At 44.8% G+C, this 22491-nt stretch overlaps 1 protein-coding gene across 11 annotated transcripts in view; it reads left to right on the forward strand.

The window, feature by feature from the left end:
• The window catches only part of FOXP1 (forkhead box P1), a 540979-nt gene that overhangs the window by 437229 nt on the left and 81259 nt on the right, over positions 1-22491 (forward strand). For 9 of the 11 annotated variants that reach the window (XM_081159208.1, XM_081159205.1, XM_081159215.1 and 6 more), the window contains 3 exons: positions 15045-15182; positions 16206-16295; positions 21673-21826. In XM_081159208.1, the coding sequence (XP_081015334.1) occupies positions 15045-15182; positions 16206-16295; positions 21673-21826 (382 nt within the window). Of the gene's footprint in view, positions 1-4473; positions 4550-15044; positions 15183-16205; positions 16296-21672; positions 21827-22491 lie in introns of those variants that run through there. The other 2 variants (XM_081159207.1, XM_081159214.1) reach the window with 2 other exon arrangements.

Below are 22491 nucleotides of genomic sequence, written 5' to 3' on the forward strand. Positions count from 1 at the left end.
GATTTTACTAAATAAAGGTGGCTAGTTGCCTTTATCTGATATTCAGTGATTTCTATGTAATTAAATGTTTAAAAAATTCAAATGTAATTTCATCCCCTACCAGTCATCTTTTCTTTCCCCTTCAGTGACCCAGTTCTGGTTATGCTTAAAATCGCGAGTTTGCACGTGGCTGCCGTGTGTGCTGTTGCTCTGCAGGGGAGGCAAGGACTCGCTCCGGGGGGGTGTCGATTCTCTTTCCTGGGTGTCTGAACAATAAAGCTCTCTGCGAGACGCTTTCCTTCCCACCTTGTGAGAACTGTGTGCACTTCAGTGTAATCCATTCTAACCTATTGTAGAAGCAGTTCAGTTATACATTTTACATTATAGTCGAACAAGGGATTATATAGTGTTATCGGGAGAGAGCTGTTACTGTTGATCAGGTGCAGAGTTAGGATAAAATGTTGTCGGTTTTCTTTTCCATATGTGACTTCGTTTACTAGTGATGTTTTATGAATGACTTTACATTTAGAGTGAAAGATCTGGGGTGGGGGGAATTAAGTGTTTTCCATAGTTTATATACCTCTTATATCTGTAAGCCACCTGAAGGTTGACAAGTCATGCCATGTGTATATAAATTAAGTAGGACACTGGCTTTAGAGAATGTTGTATTACGTGAGGATGCTAATGGCAACTGGAAGGATGTCATAAAGAGAAATTTAAACTCCTGTAGAACGGCGAGAACTCACTGTTTTCCCTTGGCCAAGCAGGCACAGGAAAAATACAGCATAATTAGTAGCTTCATTGTCAACACAAACAACAGCAGCATACGCAGTATCGAGCTACCTGACTTCTCTACCTGTACGTGAATGATGTGTTGATTTATGTTAAGTAAAAGTACAGATTAAATCAAGAAGGAACAGTGGCTCCTTGGAGACAAATGCCCAGATCTTAGGGATTGGTTATTGCCGTTGCAGTTTAATAACCCTAATTGGCTGCTGGTTGGCGGTCTTTGGAAAGGTTCGGAATGGGAAAGCAGGGCCCTTGCTGGGCAGCCCTCAAGCTTCAGTGGAGCAAGGGGCCTGAATTTTGTATTCCTGTTTCAGTGCTCTCTCTCTAACAACAGAATTCATTTCAGATCTTTAAGTTGTCGTTCCAGGATGTGTTCTGGGCACTCCACTATATTAATTAGAAAGGGAGAAGAAATAAGTGTGAACACAAGTGTGCTTTAGAAGAAGATGGAGAATTGAATTAAGGTCTCGGTCTCTCATCATGCAGTTGATTTTTCAACCCATCAAATTGTTCATCAATTTTTATTTCACTGACTCTGGCAAATCAACTTTCAGGCAACAGAAAGTGCAGTCAACTCCTATGAGATCGTGGTACCATAACTGATTTTATCTGGGCAGGTCTCCTGCTCTCAGTGTTGCTAGAAATAGAGGAGCTGGTGTCCATTCACATGTCTTTTTCTGGTTATTTCCAAGCAGCTTCTGGCAAAGCAGGACTCAGCTGGAGCTGGCCCACATGGGCCAGGCAGGCTGCTTGTGCCTCCTCCCTGCTGTGCGTTCCTCGGTGTGCGCAGGAATCCCACCTGACGCTCCGTCCTGACTCTTCCCTCAGTCTCAGCTCAGATGGGTAGTAAAACCTTTCACCTTCTTCTGTGGTCAGGGCTAAAGCTCTGCAGACCCAAACATAACACATGATTTTAGTCCCAGGTGTGCTATTTGGTGGTTAGAGTTGGGGTGGGATCGTAGTAATCTGTTCTTAAGTACACAGCCCAGCTGCACAGTGGACTCATTTAGCAACTGATAGGTTTCTTAATATGTGGTGTTTGAACAAGGGCTATATCTGTTGTGGGTGTTAGCATGTGGGCATCAAAAATATTTTTAAGTACTGTACTTAGCATTTCCTTCACTCTTTCTTAAACTGTAGCAACCCCCCCCCCCCCCCACTTGTTTTATGTTATCATGGCCTCTCTTTTCTGTAACTATTCAGTATCTGCTCACCCATGCGACCTGTGGTGCTCGGTGTGAAAAAAGATCACTTTGCCTTTCTGAACCTCAGTTTCCTCCTCTATAAAGTGGGGATTGGAATTTCTATTCAAGTTTTGAAAACTAAATGTGACCCTATGGCAGAGTAACCAATTCTAAAGCCCTCCCCAATCCAAATGTCTTTTTTACCCAGCCTTTCTGACCCAGCCTTTCCAAAAGGCCCTCATGGTGATGAGGAAATGGTATTAACTAAGTCTTGTAAGTAACTGCAAGTTTTAACATTTTCTATTGTACTCCAGCAGTGGAAGATTCCGGTTCTCAGTGAACCCCAAGAACAGGGCAGGTAGACAGACACACATGGAAGGGCATCCCAGAGTCCAGAATTCATCAAGCCGGCCTGGGCATAGACAGCTTGTCCAGGCTTATCACTGATGGCACATTTCTTTGCCTACAAGTAGTCTGAGTCACTGATCATGTTTGGAGAGAGGGCAGGGAGGGCTCCAGGTGGCCTCTGAGTTAGCTCGCTAAGCCACTTGCCTCTCCAAACTGTCACCTCACCCTTATCCAACCATCCATCCTCTAAACACCACCACCCCGAGCGGCCTTCCCACACCTCTCCTGCTCCCACTGATCTCCCCCTTCTCTGTGGTCCCACGTGCTTAAAGCCAACATGATGCCACTTAGTACTTGTGTAACTGCCGCACTGCATCACTAATCACTCTGTGTGAGGCTCATCCCACAGCTGGGCCTCAGGCAGCTGTACTGTTTGTTGTTCGCTTGTTTGTTTCTTGTTGGTTTTGATGCTTCTGGAGACTATTAGCTGATAAACACTGACCTGAAAACAAGGCAGTTAGTCCAGCTTGTAAAAGTATGCATGAGTTTTATGGGTGCATCATGAAAAACTTGTTTTTTAAAAGAATGAATTGCTTATTCAAAATGCACCCAATTTTGTTCACAGGCATTAAATCTCAAAATAATTGTAATGCCCTTGAAAAAAATCACGTGTATTTTGAAATGACCGTTTCCACTTTCTGACTGTGCCTTGGTTGAAGAGAACTTCCTATATTTTTATTTTCTGTCTTTGGGGCCCTGCCAGTCCCTCCCAGAGGAGCACCTTGTCTCTTTAAGAGTCAGAACTCTTAAGATTCCTGGTAAATTTGGGCAGATTTAAGGTCCCTCTCCCCCTCCCCCGAGGGACCACCCTTGGTTCTCTTGAATATTCATGAAGGGCGGGGTCACATTTTCCCGGCCTGAAAAATTCCATTAATAAATTTGTTACCTGACCCAGGAACACTTTCGCATGGAGAGCCGTGGCGCTGGACTCATGTAACATCTGATCATGAGCTGACAGTCAATGGGCGCTTTTGTCTCTCGCAGCCAGATTAGTGGGGGGATTGTGTGCTCCCCTGCTGACCTTATTGAAATTCAGGCATTGGCTGGATTGGAAATTTTTATCAATATGCTTTTTGGTTTGTTGTAACCTGAATTTTAAAATACACCTAACATGGAAAAATACTTTCAAGCAAACCTGGAATTACTGGGTTAGGGTTTGTGGCTTTCTTTTTTAATCGAAGGAAAATAATTATTGATGTCACTACTCTTTTTCCTTATTTTGAGAAAAATAATAAAAACGTTTGTTTGTGTTTTAAGTATAGGCCAAGAAGTTTTTCTCTGTAAAGATGGTAAATGGAGAGGTGATTTCTAGAGCAGCCGAAATTGACTAAGTTGACCTGGCACCTAAGTCGTGTAAGTTGAGCCAACAGAGTTTAGTGTAATTGTGACTTTTTTAAAAAACAAGGGACTCATCTTTAGGCAGCAGTCACGGCCAGGGGCTGTTTCTGATAGAGGTTACGTTGAAGCGCTTGTGCAGAGTAGCTTCTGCTGTTGCTGTTGTATAAATAAGACAGGAATTTTAAAAAGCACTTCTTCAGGACGTGTCAGTTGCTTTCTTCAGCAGCCGCGCCTGCGAGGGGAAGTCTCTGGGTTTGGCAACGCGGCCGCGGCGGCCACGCACTTCCCCGTCGCGGCGGCCCGTGCGCGCTGGGAGCCGCGCGGGGGACGGGCCAGGGCCCGGCTCCTGAGGTCCCCAAGTGACGCGAAAGTTCCCTCGCCCGGGCCGTGCTCCAGGGAGGCGCGCCTGCAGCCCGCGGCGTGCGCCCCGCGCCGGCCCGGTGCCCTCGGGGCCTCCGGAAGGTGGGACGGCTCCGTGGGTTTTCGAGACGCAGCCGGCGCGGCCCGGCGAGAGCGCGGGGGCGGCCGCGGGGCGCGGGCAGAGGCGGCGGCGGCGCCGGGCGCGGGCGCGGGCGCGGGGCTCACCTGCGGGAGCCGGGCGGGCGGCGCGGGGCCCATTGTGTGGAGGCGGAGGGCGCGGCGCGCTCGCAGGCGGGCTGTGATTGGCGGAGCGGGCGGGGCGGGGGGCGCGGCGCGTGTGTCAGCCCGCGAGCCGAGCCCCGCGCGTGCAGTGCGCCGCACCGAGGCCGCCGGACCCTCGCCCGCGCGCCCGCCCCGCCGGCCGGCCCGCGCCCGCCCCGCCCGCGCCCGCGCCGGCTCCGCGCGCCCGGCGGCTACATGGACGGTGTCAGGTGGGTCCCTGCCGGTCTGCGCTCCGCGCGCCGTCCCGGCCTCGCCGCGCCGGGGGAGCGCCCGCGCTCCGCGCCGAGCCGGGAGCCGGCCCGCGGCCGCGGCCGCTGTTCTCCAACTTGCTGCGAGTTGCGCGGCGGCGGGGCGGGCGGGCAGGGAGCCGCGGCCCGCAGACTCCCTCGCTCGCCGCCTTCCGACGGGGTGGGCGCGTGACGGAGTTGGAGGAAGTCCTGCCGCGCCGCGCTCCTCTCGCTCCGGCCGCGCCCGCGGGCCTGGCCCTGCGCGGCCACTCGGGCACAGCCCTGGGCGCCCCTCCGGGCGGGCCGGTCCGGCTGCGACCTGACCGCTTCCCGGGCGCCCCGCGGAGCTGCTGCTCGGCTCCTGGCAGTTTGCCGCCGCCTCTGCGGGCCGCTCTCCGCGTAACTGTTCGGGGCGCGGGGCTCTCGCGGGGCGCGGGGCGGGGGCGGGGGCTGCAGCCCCGCGGCGCCGGCAGGTGGGGCCCAGGGCGCGGGTGGCCGAGTGGTGCGCGGCCGCCGCCTGGGGACGGCCTCCGCCCGCGGCCGGTCCACTGTCAAACCGCCGGGACGCCCACCCCCTCGGAGCCCCGGCGGGAAGGGGGGATCCTTAGGAAGTGGGTGGTAAAGTTTTAGAGCAAAGTACGTATAGATTCTTCCTCTTTGGGATTAACTCCTTCAAGGCCTGCCAGTTATAATAAAATATTTAATAATTTCATATTCTTGGCCACACAGACCAAATGTTCTAATCAAGCCAATTTAAAAATGCAAATCATCTAATTTCCATAGATTCCAACATTCTGAAAGTGACACATTTCTGGGGAAAATTAAGCCTGATAACAGGAAATGTGAATCATACTATCAGTGACTAATCTGCCTAAGGGAAAAATAAGTTACATTTATTTTATCACTAGGAAGTCGGTGTTAAAGAAGCCACTTTTTAAAAATCAAGTGATGTTTTTATTTTAGAAGCAGCCCTGTGTTGCTTTTGTTGTTTTTGTTGTTGTTGTTGTTGTTCCATAATAGATTTTTCAAGAGGAATGTGTACAGTGTACAATCCAAGGTGGTGCTGTAAAGTGTTCAAGCTAGGATGTCACTGTCAGAGCCTCAAACATGATCACTTTCAAGATTTTCGTTTTGGATTTGATGTGTTGCTGTTGCTGCTTAAAAGAATGTTTCTTGAATGTTGACTCATCACTAAGTAAACCAAGTGAAGACAGAAGCAGATTCTCCAAATTGGTACCCTTTACATAAATTGAAAAAGAGTCTACTTCTATTTTATGTGATTCTTTGTTGCTGCCTGACACATTTCAGTGAAAAGTGTGTAAAAATGAAACCAAAATACAGACTGCCTTCCAGAGACCTGACTGACTGACTCTGGGATGTGGGAGAGCTGAACTGAGAACAGCCTGGTTGACACTTGATAATCAAGTCGATTTATTGTTCATTAGTACGCATTAGCCCTTTCAGGCCAGACACTTATTTGTGTAGTGGCCTGTCAAGAGCCAGACTGCAAGCACCTGTCATTTCTAAGGCATGAGATAAGCAACAAATATTAACATGATGCAAATGAAAATACATTGGTCTATGTGAACGGCCACATGGTTACAAATTTTCTCTTTACCAATCTGTAAGGAGAAAACTATTAAAGACTTTTTTTTTTACACTAAAGGCTACTTACAGAGTGAAAGCAATGGGCTTTATAGCCTCCTGTTTGCCCTCAGAACTTTGTTTTCTACCCACATGTGCTGCTCATCTGATAAAAAGTTGGTCAGTTAAGGAAATGAGAAACATAGCATGTCAATTTTTTAATCTGAGTATTTCAAGGAAGGTAGGCTTCCTGTTTGTGTTGTGTTTTTAAATAAACACATTTCCTTAAATGAAACTCTTCTAAGCAGGGCTGATTTTATGAAAATGTGATGACATCATAGCCAAGCTATGATAATGTTAGATAATAATGTCAAGTGCATTTTCTGCAACGTGTTTCACTCTCGATTTTTTTCTTCCCTCCTTGGAAGGGAATGATCTCATGACATATAATAGAAAACAACCAAAGTGTCAAAAGAAAACAAAATTAGTGAACTTTTGTCTGCAGCCATAGAAACGTAGATTAACTCATATTTTTCCAGAGGATGAAATGGAAACATTCTGCATGAGGATATATAGTGTATTGTCTTCTCAGAATTTTCATTTGACAGGGATTTTAGAGGCTGTGATCTTAATTAAATCTCAACTAGCTGAAATAATGTATCTAAAGGCATGCACTGTTGCATAACCTTGCTCAGTTGGTAAACCATAAATCATCAGAAAGCTTGCGATAGGAATGGTTGGCGTGATGTTTTTTTTGTTTGCAGTTAAGTGTCCCTCAAAAACAAAACCCTCACCATCGCTGCTTTGTATTTGTACATTGTCAGGAGCTGTCACTTGAAAGATAAACTCTTTCAAAACACTGACCAGTTCTGCAACTTTCCAGGCAGCCTCCACACATTTGCAAGATACAGAAAAATTAAAATACAGATTAATTTAAAGCCATGAAATTCCAGATTTATCTGGGCTAATGTGGCAGAAGTGTGTTCGAGTTATCTGAAACAGAACATTGTAACCAGTTTCTCAGCTTGATATAAAATTTGAGTAAAATTTGAATTGGCGATAAAGAAGGTTGGAGAAATTCATTTTATTGTGTGGGTTAGTTGCAGATGAACATCACTAAAGAGAAACTTAAAACTATGTTCTTAGTAACTGGGCAAATATCATAGCCAACTAGAATCCACTTCAGGTGGCTCTTTCTGGGTTAAGCAAGGGACAGTGCAGCAGCAGATGATGAACGTTCAAGGAAATAAATACGTAAATAGTGCCTTTGTGTGTGACTTGTTAAAATACGAATTCCACGACAAGGGGTTATAATCATTAAATAGCTATTAACTAGTCCAAGTTTTACAAATTCTAGTGCTTGTAAATACTGGGTTATTTATTTTTAGTACCTTTTAAACATGTTTTTCACTGCTGCGTGTTTTGGTTCACGTGCATTCTCTTGTAGAAGAAGCTATGTAAAAATTGAGAGAGCTGTTCTGTGATACATTGATTTTATATATCTCTGTACACATCATTTCATGGACGTGTAGGAGCTGTGTTCTGATGAGCTGTAGATCTCTGAGGGCAAAGGAGGAGTGTAGCTTTATGTGTACCTGCCTGCATGCCTAGATTTGGGCATAGTCTTGGACCCCTAAGCTAATTTGTTTTTGTTTAGTGTGAAAGGATTCTTTTCTGGGAAGCAGCATGATATTTCTGGACATTCGTTTTAGTCATTTCAGACTGTGCAGTACATTTTTCCTCCTCATAAAATTCAGCTTTATTTTCTTTTATTTAAGAAAAAAGAAAGCATAGGTACCTCTTAGCTTAGCAGTCCTCTGCAGAATTATCTGGAAAGAGCTACACTGGGCCTCTGCTTTAGGATTGTAGGAATAATCTTCTCTGAGCCCCTCTTCCAAGCTGGCGGTTGTTTGAAGAGAAATTAATTTAGGATGAGAAGAATGAATGGGGACACAAGCAGCGTGTCTCATTTTCAAACCCGGTTAAAGGCGTGAGGACGCGGGCTGAGTGCTGGTGCGCTGTGTCACAGTACCTTGCTGTCGTGCTTTAATTTTTCAGTTTTATCTTGCCCTCAAATCTGAAACATCATTGTTCAAATAACTGAGAACAAGGTAAATCAACAACATCAGAAAGGTCGGTTTCTCTGATTTCTCAAGGGCTTGTTATTTTGTGCTTCCCAATTCTATTTGATGTCTTGACAAAACAAGATGACACAGGGGAGAATACATTAAATTTTGATTTTTTTTTTTTTCATCTAACCTGTTACAGTTGTGGCAGCTTAATTTCTCATACTTTCTCCTGAAGATGGCTCTTTGTACAATTACTCTTAATTGTCACACCGCTCCATGAGACGTGTCCTCACAGCTTTCCCATTTGCCTGGATTTTACTAAGTATTTTTGAACATATTTTGACCTTTAACACATAGGGAGCTTTTGGTTGGGCTTTGTCTTCATTAGAAATAAATCAGTGAATGGTGAGATTGTCAAAGAAGCAACTGATGTTTTCTCATTAGAATCTAATTTGCACCCCTTGGCTTAACTGTGATGTGTAAGGTGAAGGTGTTGAAAATAGGCATGCGAAACTGCACAATTTGAGAAACTGAAGTTGTAATTCTAAAAAAAAAAAAAAAAAAAAAAGATAACACCCTAAGTAAGGCCTTATCCAGGTTTGGAATTCTCTAATTTTGGCCTCCCTACATGTTTCAACCCAAGTATAGTGCCCTTTCCACCTCAGTAATATGTATTTGTTTTTGTTTAGTGTGAAAGGTTTCTTTTTTTGGAAGCAGTGTGATATATGTATTTGCAGTTAAGCTCCCAATGATATTTTCTATGCTGGTTAAAACATGAAGAAAGCAGAGCTATATTTAATTCTCAGTCTTAGAAAAATCTTTTATTGACAAAAGATAAACATTTTATTTTTCTGCATTTAATAGTATCCTTTGATCTACAACTGTATCTACAAGTTAGGCTTTATTCTGACCGTGTATGTGTCTCAGATACGATTGAGACTTATTTAGCCAGGGCCTGTTTTCTCTCCAAGAGCTCAGAATCTGTGGATGGAAGAATCTTTTCTGTGGTTGTCTGAGGTACCTTGGAATGGTTCTCCCCTCCGATTTGCAGCACTTAAGAAATGATTTTTGTTTTTAATATAAAATGTCATAGCAGCTTTGATTCAAGTGCGCTAAATTGTTTTCCGTCCCTCCTACAGGAGGAAGAGATTGAGGGAGGAAAAAGTCTGCATTTTTCTTGATTTTAATAATAATAATAATAATAGTTACTAGGCTGAAAACATCAGTACTTATTGGATGATTATTTTCATGTGTTAGCTTCCTTTGTTTCCTGTATTTAACAACTGCTAATGGAAGAAGTGGTATAATTTATGTAAACTTTACATTTTTATGCAAATGAAGCTAATATTTATTGGAGCCAAAACAATTCTGCTGGCACTTAGTAACCTTGTGTGTGGGGGGGATGCTAGAGGACAGCAGTTGAGGTTCCACTAATTCCTCTGCTGTAAACAAACAGGAATTTCTGCTCTTTAAAATTTAAAGACAAAAGAAGATCTGGAAGAGCTTTGCTTATTAGGGTTGATAACCTGAAATAACTCCTGATTGGCAGGCAAGTCTCACCATACAATCCTTCCTGAAAGAAAGATAGCTTTTCTTGATAGAATGTAATAAACAACATGGTAAAAAATGAAATGCTAATTGCATTTTAAAGAGGCCTTTTTTCTAAAATTTTAATAGGTGGTTGTATTGTTACAGAGAGAACAGCTATGCTAATGACTCGCTGCTTAGACGATTTTGCATTAATATAACAACCATTACCTGCCTTCGTGCTTCTTACAGTATTGTGGCAAAATAGCTGAGCCTAAAAGAGTTATACAAAAAGCAGAATTCTATAATGAAACAGAATTATACTTCCCACATGAATAGTAGGCTTTTTTATTTTTTTAAGACTGAAATATTATGTCAGAAATGTATTTTCTTGCTCTGTGATACAGCTCCCTAGCACGGTGCCCGTGTGTGTGTGTGTGTGTGCGCGTGTGTGTGTGCATGTGCGTCCGTGCGCGTGTGCGCGCTTTCTAGATACCATGAGCGATGGATGAAGCTTCCTAACTTTTCTGTTTGCCAATATATCAGTTGTATTCATTGCCTTATTAATTATGGAAACTGTTGTCTTTCTCGGAGCAGCAGTGGTGTTTCTTCTACACAGGCTTCTATTCAATAGGGTTCCGTAAAATTTGACAGTTCTTTCTTCTTTTTCTTTTTCTTGTTTTTTTTTTTTTTTTTTTTTAGTGGAGCCATTTTCTTTGGTTTTGTTTTGATGTTCTGGAGCCTTCCAATTTAATTCACTTTGCTCTTGTTATTTGATGAACCAGGTAACGCTGCCTAACCTGGTCAGCTTTATACAGACACAGCCGAGGCCTGTGTGGGACTCCAGTGTCCTGGGACGTATGTGCGGGGAAAGACCAGAGATTAAAAGTAGTTTCTAAATGATTAGTCCAGATTAATTGGAATAAAACGGTATTTAAAATGTTTTATCTTCTCATTTTTATTATTTGTACACATAGCAATTATGGAAGAAGCTGATGTACAAATTTATGTGTGTGTACTGGGCAGTATTTCCTTGTGGATACATGAGTGTAAACTAAAGAGAAAGTGAAAAAATGATAACATGTTATTTTCAGTAATTATATTGTGTCTTCTCCCCTCCCACCCAATTCCTCCAATTGTCTCCTAGATTAAAAATAAGTGTTGTTTCTATGGGTGTTTTTATTTGTTAGCTTTCAAGATTTTTTCCCTTTCCCAGCACATACCATGCCCCTCAGGAATAAAAGAAAATAGTAATACATGTCATTTTAATAGTCTTGTAGCATTCAGATGATATGAACTCATTTTGAAGTGAAAGAGAACTGCATCCGGCAAAATTTACACAGCAGTGTATGGGCTTTTAACAGCATTTGCTAGTGCTAACAACATTTTGCCAGTTGCTGGTATTAAGGTGGCAACAGGCCCATACTAGCAGCGTCCAACGTCCCAAGCTCAGCTGTGTTTCTGCCACTCGGACAGGTTTGTGCACACCTGGGGTCCACCACACCCAGTTGGTACCAGTCAACAGTATCATGTAGTGTGTGTGTGTGTGTGTGTGTGTGTGTGTGTGTGTGTGCGCGTGAGCTTGTGTGTTTTAAATTCAGTTTTGTATGCTAGCATTCTTTAAATGTCTGCCACAAGTTTAATTTGCATTTCTGATCCCTGAAGGCAGCTAGACAGAATCATTCTAGGTCTTCATAAATTGCCTTCTATGATTCATTGTTAACTCAGAAAACATGCTCATTTCTAGATACTCAAACAGTTACAATATCGCAGATATAATCTTTTTTCATTATATTTAAATTGTCATTTGAGAAAGAAATCAAGAAATAGTTTGAACTCCCAGTTAAGGCATGAGCCCTGTAGCACACACAAAAAAATCAGAAATTAATGGGGGGCGGTTTTCTCAAGGAGGGCAAGGGAAAATGGCATAGAATCAGGGGCAAAAAGTTTTAGTTTTGACTGAATACTCTCAAAGAGGGGCCCATAAATATTAGAACACTGTAGTTAAAAACTCACATGACTGTTTTAAATACTATTGATTTAAACCACTGGCTAGATTTTATGAATCAAAGTGTAATTTCTAAGCTTTGGCCATATTTCTCAATGCTAAAGCACTCTCTCTTGTGTGCCTTTAGCCGCTTTCCAGACATTCAACACAGGATTAAATGATAGTAGTTACAGTGATCAATAGGTTAAGACCGGTACAATCACTCTTGCTGCTAATGACCTCAGTAGTAATGGGCAATAAAGTGTGGGCTCTAATAGCCTCTCGCTGGTACTGCATGCCCTTTGATTCCTAGTATTAGTGGGGACTGGCTACATGAAAAACTTGGACATTGGGAGTTAAGGGAGTGGATATGTAGGCTATAATTTTTAACTATTTAAACCCTTAAACTGTGCCCCCCTCCCTACCCCATAATGCTTTCTGTCCATTTGGGTACGTTTGCTAAAGCTTTCCATAACCTATTTTCATGACATATTGGAGCAGAAACTTTGGGGAAGGAAATCTCAGCTTTAACACATTTATAAATTAAGCTCAAGTCCACTTTGGAGGCTCAGAGCTAACTGGTGTAAAATGTGGTTTCAGATAGTAAAAGCAAAGTTAAGGCCATCAGGATGTAAGAGCCACTTCCGATTATTCGGAGACCGGTCCCCAGGTAGGAGGAGGATCACTCAGGTTCTTGCCTCTTTCTTTCCTTTGGCTGTGCCCGCTGCTTTAAGCATTTTAAAACTCATCAGCACCTCCATCGGAATGTGCAGAGGGAAAAAGGAGAGACCCAAGTTCATTTTTGTTCTGTAACACGACTACAAAAATAGAATAAATAAATATGGGAAAAGGAGATTGAAACTATTGGCTGTACGTAAAGGTTTAAAAATTATCTATATGTCAGCCCTATTTTAACTTTTTAAATTGATTTTATCGAAGTATAATTTACATCCTATAAAATGCTTTCATTTTACCTGCACAGTTGGAAAATTTTGGGGTAATTTTATACAACCTGTGACTACCATCGCAATCAAGATAGAGGGCATTTCCATTAGCGCCCCCAAAGTTTTCTTGTACCCTTGTCTAGCATAGGCTTTCCATAGTCTTTTTAAAAATTGTGACCACGATGTTGTGTCTGTGACGACTTCTGTTCTAACACTGTTAATTTGTGTTCATCGCCGGTTTGGATCTACACCACCCTATTCCTGTTCGTTTTCCTGTTCATCACCATCAGAAATTTGGCTCAAGAATATTTACATTGTACATCATCCAAGAAACACAGAGGAAAAAAGAAACCTTAAACATGGCTCTTTTGTTTGCTTAATCAAGCCTCCCTGTGTGATGATGCAACTCTCAAGGAAAAGTAAACTTCTATTGTGATATGTTAGCTTTACAGCTCCAGATAGTGATTGGCACCCAAATACATATTGAAAATTCAAAATGTTTGTTTCTCTGTGGAGACAAAGTAGAGCAACTGGAATTAATTTCTAGATGGTTAGGTATTCTGATAGTGTCTTCTTGGTGTTTGCCCTGGATTAGATTGAGTGGAAGTCCACCGTGAACCATTGTGATATTTTGTGCTTCCAAGTGTCTTTAAAAGGATAATTTATCTATTCATATACCTCTGTCCCTTTTTGCGTGTAAAAATATTCAGACATTCCCATCTGTTTTAAATTACAATGTATATACATCCACACTTGAAAGCCCACTGCAATAGGAAGAATTTCGCTGATGACCTTCCAGAGTTGGGTTAATGAAATTTTTCAAATGTTCTGGGTAGTGTTTTCCAAACAATGAAAAACTTGCGCGTAAACATCCTCACACACAAACACGCATGCGACAACAGCGAAGGGTGTTCGCTGTACATGAATCTGACCTTCAGGAACCATTTTTAGTTCATCAAAATTAGTGATGCTGAGAAATCGGGACATCAGTGCATAATGACTGTGAAATTAGGAACGAGAGCTTGCTATGCAAATGACAGGACAAATCATGTGAAAAAGTCAAGATAAACTGCATATTAAGACATTACGTTACATAAAATTAATATTGCATTTCGCTTTTGCTTACTGCTCCCCTGAAAGATTTTTAAATTCTTTTATCTTCTGATCAGCTATTGTCTGCCAGGTTTTTTTAAAGTGGCGCACAGGCAAAGTGCAAAACATGCTATTACCTTTTATTGTAATACATGAGATGACAGCAGATCCGTTCTAACAAAGTATATCCTTTACTGCTTCTTGCTGTCACATGTTTGATTAGAAACCAAAGAAAAGTAAGATGCTTAAATATTACTGTTAGAATACATACGGGTTTTGTCTTTTCTTTTTTGTTTTTTTTCCCTCTTATCTTTTTTATTTGGTGGGGGGCGATTTTTCATGAAACAGTCGTCTTATATTACGGGGACTGACAAAATGGTTCTCATGTAGTCTGCAAATTAGACACAAGTGCAGTGATTATTTTGAATAGCTAAATTACATTCTCGAAAGCTTGCAGAATTCATAGCATTGTCATTAGGTATCCGCTTGAATACAATTTGTGTAACCTTGGCCAAGACAGCCTGTCATTTTAGTGTCAGTGTTTTATCTGAACAAGACGCCATCCTTTCAGATCCCGTGTGCAGGTTCCTTGCAGAGATGCCCGTGCAGAAACGTGTTAACAGTTGCAAATATGAAATGCTATCAAGTTCATCACTGAAGCTGTTTGTCACTGAAATGTCATGGGAAGCAGCTTCACTGGGATCACGCAGAGTCTGGAAGAATTGAGACATCTGTGTGCTGGGTGAATAAGAAAGGGTAAAAGACGTCGGGGGAAGGTCTGTGTTTAAGTTCAGAAGGTGTGTCTGAGGTTCAGTTATCCACAAGGCGAAGCATTCCTGACCGTCCTTAAAATCGAGATCCGCAGAGGAAGCGGACATGTGAGCTCCAGCTGTGGAGGTGCTGGCTCCCCTTTGCCTTCTCTAAAACGAAATGTGTTTGTGTTAACTTCATTGTGACGGAAAACTCATTCTTAATAAGAAATTGGGATCGGTCTCACCAAACTCCAGGCTTGAGTCCTCGTCTGTCTGTAAGACTGCCTGGGACACCTGTCAGTGCTACAGGGTTTTCTTTCCTTTTTATGTTTCTTTTTTACTTAAAATAAACTTCATAGTAGATGCAGTAGGATCTTCGCCGCATCCCCCCGGATAAGTACACTGTGCGTGGGAACTGGGTCAGCTCTGGAGGCAGGCTGGCCACAGCCGTGAACCTGGCGCGGCCGAGTGCCGTGTGCACGCCGTTTCCTGGCTCCCGCTCATCCTGTGTTAACATTGCAGGTGCCCGTGTCAGTGGCTATGATGACACCTCAAGTTATCACTCCCCAGCAGATGCAGCAGATCCTCCAGCAGCAAGTGCTGAGCCCCCAGCAGCTCCAGGTCCTCCTGCAGCAGCAGCAGGCTCTCATGCTCCAGCAGGTAACCGCCCCTCCTCCTGCTCGGTGTCCTGCACGCCCGGCCCCACTGCAGTCAGGCCGCCCTCTCCGGGCGGCCGCGCTCCTCCCGCTAGATCGGGCAGAGGGCAGAGGGCGGGCAGCAGGGACTGGGCCCCGAGAACCCGCTGCGTCCACGTGAAGGCAGACCCTGCCGATGCCACAAGGGCTTGGGCCTGGAGAGCACCCGATGGACTGAGATTAGGGCTGTAATTGGACTTGGTAGAAATAAGATCTTTTAGGCTTATGTGGCTTTACATTCTTTTATTCGGTAAGCCCAGAGGCTCCTAAATGGTGTGAATCAAAGCAGAGCGGGGAGCGTGTTGGGAGCAGGTTTAATGGGACAGTTCTTGCAGTCCCCGTTTCAGCTCAGAAGCTTACAGAGTTTTCCTTTGAAGCACAAAGAACCATTTTGGGGTTGGCTGATTGTAAGGCACACAGTTGACTTTGTTTCTCTCACCTGTGCTGATGCCAAAATGAGTTTCTGGCTGCCATTGTACCATGGAGACCTAACCTTCAGACTTCATGGACACCTGAGTGCAAAAGATGAGATTCAGTACTGTAGTGATCGGTGGTGCAGGGTGAGGGGTGGGGACGGCGCAGAGAAGGCTGGCTGCCCACGCTGTTGATGCACGCGCCGGACAGCCTCAGCTCGGCCCAGCCCTGTCATTTAGAAAGCGTGTGCCTGTTTCGCCGGAGAGATTCACCAGACTCTCAGCAAGGGCATTTTGCCTTTGTTGTGCAATCAAAGGTCATCCCTTGCCTTATTTTAATTAGTTTGTGTAGAAAATGGTATGTTTTTCATCAGTTCATTTGGGGGATTACTTTTCAAACAATAATGCCAAGAATAGTCAGTGTGCGCTGAAATTTATTATTGAGTTTCAATCTAAAGGTCAGGCCATTACAGATAAAAGGATGCTATTTTTCAAATCACAGTTTGTGTATGGCACCGAGAGGGACAGTGGATTGGCGTTACCCTCTGACTTACCCTCCTCTCTTTTCTTTGTAGCAGCAGCTTCAAGAGTTTTATAAAAAACAACAGGAGCAGTTGCAGCTTCAACTTTTACAACAACAACATGCTGGAAAACAGCCTAAAGAGGTACCGACAATACATATTTTACTTTCAAACCACAGATCCCAGAGGACTATCTAGTGGCTATTAAACTGTCATTCATCTTTTAAATGATTGCACAACTGAGCTGACTCTATTGGTTCTCAGCTTTCAGACCGAGAGTTATGGTCCTGTTTTCGCACAGGTTTTTCTGGGTTCCGTTTGTTTGCTGACAGGGACATTATAACCGCTGCAAGTGTACCTCGAGTAGGCACTGGGAAGGGGGATCCTGCGCAGAAGCTTCAGGGCTCCTTTGCAAGGTGTTCCTGGGGCAAGTGAAGCGCCTTCAGTAAAATTTGATTTGGATGCACACTCAATTATTTTTTCCAGCTCAGAGAGCTTGGGTGTGTGGTGAGTTTGGACAGACAGAAAGGGCAAGCCCTGGCTGGTGCTGTCTGTGGCATGCACTGGCAGTCAAGGGCGCGTACCCGGGCTGCAGGTTCGACCCCCAGTCGGGTGCGTGCAGGAGGCATCCAATCAGTGTGTCTCTCACATTTATGTTTCTCTCTCTCTCCCACTCCCCTTCCACTCTCTCTAAAAAAAAAAAAATCAATGGAAAAAATATCCTTGGGTCAGGATTAGCAAAAAAACAAAGGAAGGGAGTCAGAGCGAGATTAGACACCCACAACCCCGCTTTAACTTTTCACGCAAGTCGTACACATCGAAGTACTAAAGGCAAGTCTGCGATGGCACAAGTTAAGATTAGAGAAGCCTGCAGCTTGGATTAAATGCGTTTCCCTAACAGGCACTAGGGTATCACAGCAGCTTCTGTGTGCACAGTGTTTTGGACGTACACAGAGTTACTGCATGTGGCACCCCACCCAGTTAGGGGACGGTATTAGCTCCACTGAATGGTAAGGCTTGGGGGGTTCACCTCACCTGTACGGTCCCAGGTGCGTGAGGCCCAGTCATTTGTGGGGAGTATCTTTGTGTTTGTGCATTATCATGACATCTTCCTACCTATTCCAGAGCTACCCAATGTAACTCACTTCCCGTATTTGTACAGGGACTGAAATTCTTTTCATTTAAGTGTTTTCTCCTTGGAATGACATAATTTATAGTTGGATAAATAGCTCACAGTCCAATTTAACACACATTTCTTCCCTGGCCCCAAGCAGGTGTCCACTTTCCCTGGTTTGGGAAGCAGTCTTCCCAGGTGACTCTCCACACTCCTGCCCTTCACCAGAGTGTGGAGGCCGGGAAGCACTAATTTGCACAGTGGGAATGACCCAGCCCTTCTCCCTTTGTGGGTTCCTCCCTTAACACACATTTGGTGCATTTTCCGTGCCCTGTCAAGTTTTCACCCTGGAGTCCTCTTTAGCAGCCTGGCTATAAACCCCTGCAGAGTAGGGGCAGTTTTGGGGTGCAGCGGAGGAGGTGCTTTAATGAAAATGCTGACACATCTGTGTACAGTGGCGTGCTACCGGGTGCTGCTATAATAGAAAAGGGAACAGATTAAAAAGTGTCTAAAATGTAAATCTAAAGGACTAACAGTAATTAAAATGGAAATGGCACAGGGAGGGCAGGCATGTAATTGTGCGATATCACTGTGCGGAAGGCTCCCAGCTTTGTTTTGCTGGCTGTTTTTCTAATTCAGTAGGGCTTACTCATCAGTGGCAGTTCAATGCGCGTTAATGACTCTGGGATTGCAGGCATCACTCTGGACAAAGAAATGATTATTGTGCGGTCAAAAGAAGTTCAAAGACAAGAAGGGAATTTCAGTTTTTTCCTTAGAGATCCACATTCAAGAGCATATAAATTAAGCCAAATGTTAAAAACCACAGTCTGAAAGCTGACTTCAAAGTCACAACTCTCTAATTAATGAACTGCGAGCTTCAGTTTGGACAAGTTGTGGTTTGATGCGCCCATAAATCAACATGACAGGCCTGTTTCACAGCCTCAGACAGTGCTTGTCATTGAGTCACATCAGATGTAAACACAGCAGAGAAAAGAAGGGCTATGAAGGAGGTGCAATTGATCAACAGAATTGGTAAAAACCCACTTTTGAAGCACATTATGCATGATCACAGGAAATGGTTACAGCCTCAAGAGGTTTCCCCTTCTGCTGTTGCTTTTTTGAATCAGATTTCTAACAGCCTTCAAAAGGGAGCATAAGAATTATGGAGTTTCTCCCCCGTGGCTCGCAGGCAATAACCCCCTGTTGTTATTTTGTGCTTCTTTCTTTTCAAAGGCATCAAAATTTAGTTTTTTAAAGATCTTTAACTCTATATTTGAAGACAAACAAAAAAGGGCTGCCACTGTCATTCTTATCAGTTACCAGGGACTGAGCTTTCCTCTCTGTTGCCGCTTCTGATTAACCTCTTGCTGGGTCCGCGAGGCGTGGTTTGGAATGTTGGTCTGCGTGCTGGGGGCCGTGGAAGTTCAGATGCTACCCGAGGGCAGGGAGAGAAGTCAGAAGGATAACAGTTAACTCTCCCAGGCGGCTGCTGTCAGAGGGACGCCTTGGCCTGCAGAGGTGCTGCTGGTGTCTTGGTGTCTGAGTGCGGGGAGGGAGCACGTGGTTTCCGAGCAAGGGGTGAGGCGTTCCATTCAGCGTCTCCAGGACGGTAGGCTTGCAGGGGCCACGCCTTGTCCTCTGTTTGGAAGGCCAAGGTGGCACAGGAGGTGTGTTGCCTGGACATCCTGGGGGTAGGCGGGCCCACGGGCAGGTCTCGAGTTCCAGGATATGTCCGCAGAGCCGGGGGATTTGGCCAGGACCTGTTGTATCAGTGACTGAGAGATCCGTGGTTCCCTGAGGTGGTCTCCTGAAATTAGCATGCAGGTGGTGTCCTCTGCGCTACAATGAAATTGAGTCACATGGTATCAATTTCATGATGTGGACTGGTGGTTATGACTTGAACAAGGTTTGAACTTGGATGTTGACAGATGGAACAAGTATATTAATTTACTGAATCCCCAGTCATTAGTGGCTCATAATTTTGAATTGTCAGGCCCTCTTCCCCTCCCCCCCTTCCTGTTTTGATTACCTTTGCTGTAAGTCGCTTGGCCAGAACAGTGAACCTTTACTCGCTTTTTTCCCTGGTTACCTCAAAGGTGTTTCCTTGAGAAAGGTAGTCCACACTGAGTTAGGCCTAAGGCCTTCCTTAGGAGATAGATGGATACTCTGCAGGCCCACACTGCTGGCTATTTAAGCCACTGCTCACAGAATGGGTGTGGATAATAGAAGGCAGAATTAATAGTCAAGCCACAAACAAAGTTCCCATCCTGTGTGGGTGAGGTAGGCCAAGTTGATTGTTTTAAAAGGGCCTTTTGTCCCAGGCAGTTATGACAGTTTATGTTAGGCAGTAGGGCGGAGCCGAGGAAAGGAAAACAGACCTTTGACTGCAGCTCCAGGGAGGGGATCCGAAATGCACGGTTTATCAGGGCTTTTGAGCATTTTAACACTGACTACTGACCTGTCGAGGGGACTGCACGGAGACCTTTTTTGTGTGCATTCAATTGTGAGAAGTAAACAAATGGGCTCGTATCCTGTGTTTGGTAACTGGGTGGGGAGCAGTTTGGCAACCAGTGTTGCTTTTAAATTCTTTCTTTGGACAATGGGCCTTGTATACTTTTATATCCTGGCTTCTCAAATGTGGACAGCTTTCATGAGCTTTCCTCGGGATGGCTACAGTGACAACAGAAAAGCCATCAGTCATTTTATATAAATACAGAATTTTTAAACATTTCATTTACAGTAAGACAGGAAACACCCTCCCTAAACTCCAGCACCCTGTTCCTTTCTTCAAGAGGAGCTAGAGCCCCGATCTTTCAATGTATCAGTGTTGGTTTTTGTCTTCCTCCCCCCTCTTTTTTTTAAAAAAAACACCATGAATTAATATCTGTTGAAGGAGTGGGAAATCATTTTAACGTGAATATAACTATCATTGGGTTTCATATTAATGTGATAACTTGGGAAGGGGTGAAAACAATTGGATCATTTTGAGCATGCTGTTCTTAAAATGAAAACACTGGCTTTTCATTTAAATTTATTTAAATTTTTGTTGTTAGTGATATAGAATTTGTTTTTTGGAGTGAAACTCAATTAACTTTCTCAGTGGCATGGTAGTGAGTCTGAAATTGGTTGCTAATATGAGAATGGTGGTTTTTTACTGTAAAATAAACCACGTGGAGATGGAAAGGAAGCCGCCACCTTCCTTTTCCTTTGAACTCGGCATCTAGAAGGTCCTGATCCACACACACTTCATGGGTGTTTCGGATCAAGGTCATGCCTTAGGTTAAGTGAATGCAGTTGTTTGTAAAGTGGAATCATCAGAAGCTCTCGTGGGCTGTGTAGTCCCTTTAGTTGCAGAGACTCCCCGATACTTTGAGTAATACTTTAGAGTTGGGAAAATGGATCTTGTTCTTTCCCCAAGTAATCTTTTTCGGGACTGCAGTTTGGGAAGGGTTAATTTTCCCTTCCCAACTGTTAGCCGTGATGTGGCGGAGACCTCCACCTCGGTCTGATTCCTCGCAGATTAAGGATATGAGATAATTTCCCCCTATTTTTGTTCTGCTGCACTGTATTATCTTTCTATCACTCAGATAATTACTGAGGAAATCTACATTAATTTTTTTGGCTGGAGCAAGGCCTGCTAAACACAGGAATGATGTATTGATGTTTTACACAACAAAAGTTTTCCTCCTGTCATTGTCCAATCAACAAAAAGGTATTTATCAAACGGTAAAGCCCCTTCTTTCCAAGACCAAAGCCCCTGGAAGGGGTGAGGGTTTCTGAAACTCCAGCCAAGTGGAGGCATCTGAAGCCCACAGTGTCTCCGTATGAGACACAGTTGAGTACGGTGTTGTTTGCTAAATTATGAATGTGTGTAATTAAAATCTAGTGGCTGTTTCTATGAAAGATTTACAATGTTATTTCATCATTTGTCATGGCTAATTAACAATATTAGATGAAGTTTTTCTTCTTCAAAGGTCTGATTTTTTCTCATCTATTTATGTCAGGAGTGATAAACAGAGTAGTTAAGAGCTTGCCCCAGTGTGCGGGAGGAAGGCAGCCGGCCGCCGCGCCTCAGAGGGCCAGGGGTCAGGCCCCTCCACGCGGCGTGTCCAGCGTCCTTTCCGGCGGGTGCCCCGCAGCTCCCAGGCCGAGGCCCCACGCCGACCGCCGGCCCGGGCCGCCCCGCTGCGGGAGGAACTGCCCCCTGCGGAGCCGGTGCCGGGGGCAGCAGCGGGCGCGCCCCCGGCCGCCTCCCGAGGACATGTGCGGTCCCTGTCGCGCCAGGCTTGACGCGGAGCCCCCCGCGGGTGCCCGTTCTCACGCCGGACGCGGCTGTGCGTGTGCAGACGTCCGTGTGCACCGTACTTGGACGCGGCCGTCTCACGCTCTTCTCCTGGTCTCTTGCAGCAGCAGCAGGTGGCTACCCAGCAGCTGGCCTTTCAGCAGCAGCTCCTGCAGATGCAGCAGCTCCAGCAGCAGCACCTCCTGTCCCTGCAGCGCCAAGGCCTCCTCACGCTCCAGCCGGGCCAGCCCGCGCTGCCCCTCCAGCCCCTCGCGCAAGGTGGGTGGTGGCCCCGCGGGATGCGGGGCTCTCGGGGGCGGGCACGGTCCGGGCGTCCGGCGCGTGTTCCCGCGCATCCCGTCTGAAGTGTGCACAGACTTCGCAGGACGGCGGGGAGGCATCGCGTGGGGCCTGGTGCAGCTCCAGTGCTGCTGGTGCCCCGGAGGCACGGTGCCCGAGGGCGCCGCCCTGCCCCGGGGCGCACTCCCGGGGGGAAGGCAGTGCTCCCAGGGCTTAGCGTTTCCATAAGATCTAGCATTTTCAGTTCGGAATCACAAATTTTCTTGAAGGTTTTTTTTTTTAGTCATTTTAAGCTGTATTTCATGTCATATAACTTGCTCTGTTCTGAATCTTAGTCGTGCTTTATAAATGCTACTTTTTAATATCTAGGGATAGATTCAGGTTTATTTTGTGTAAACAGTTAAGATTAAAATCTTTCTGTTAAAAAAAACGAACGTTTTTTGTTGGCCTTTCTCTCTTTTTTCTTTCTTTTTCCCTCCCTCTGATGGTTGATTTTTGAGCAGGTTAGTCCATTCATCGTAACAGGCAGCATTTATAGGTCTACTCCTCTCCAAAATTGGGGGTTCTTTAAAAATTGACATGCCATTCCAGTGGGTGTCGGGCATGAGAAACAAACAAGTACTCTGGCTGTTTTTAGGACCTTC

The sequence above is a fragment of the Miniopterus schreibersii genome (assembly GCF_964146895.1).
Source record: "Miniopterus schreibersii genome assembly, chromosome: 15".
In the NCBI taxonomy this organism is placed as follows: Eukaryota; Metazoa; Chordata; class Mammalia; order Chiroptera; family Miniopteridae; genus Miniopterus; species Miniopterus schreibersii.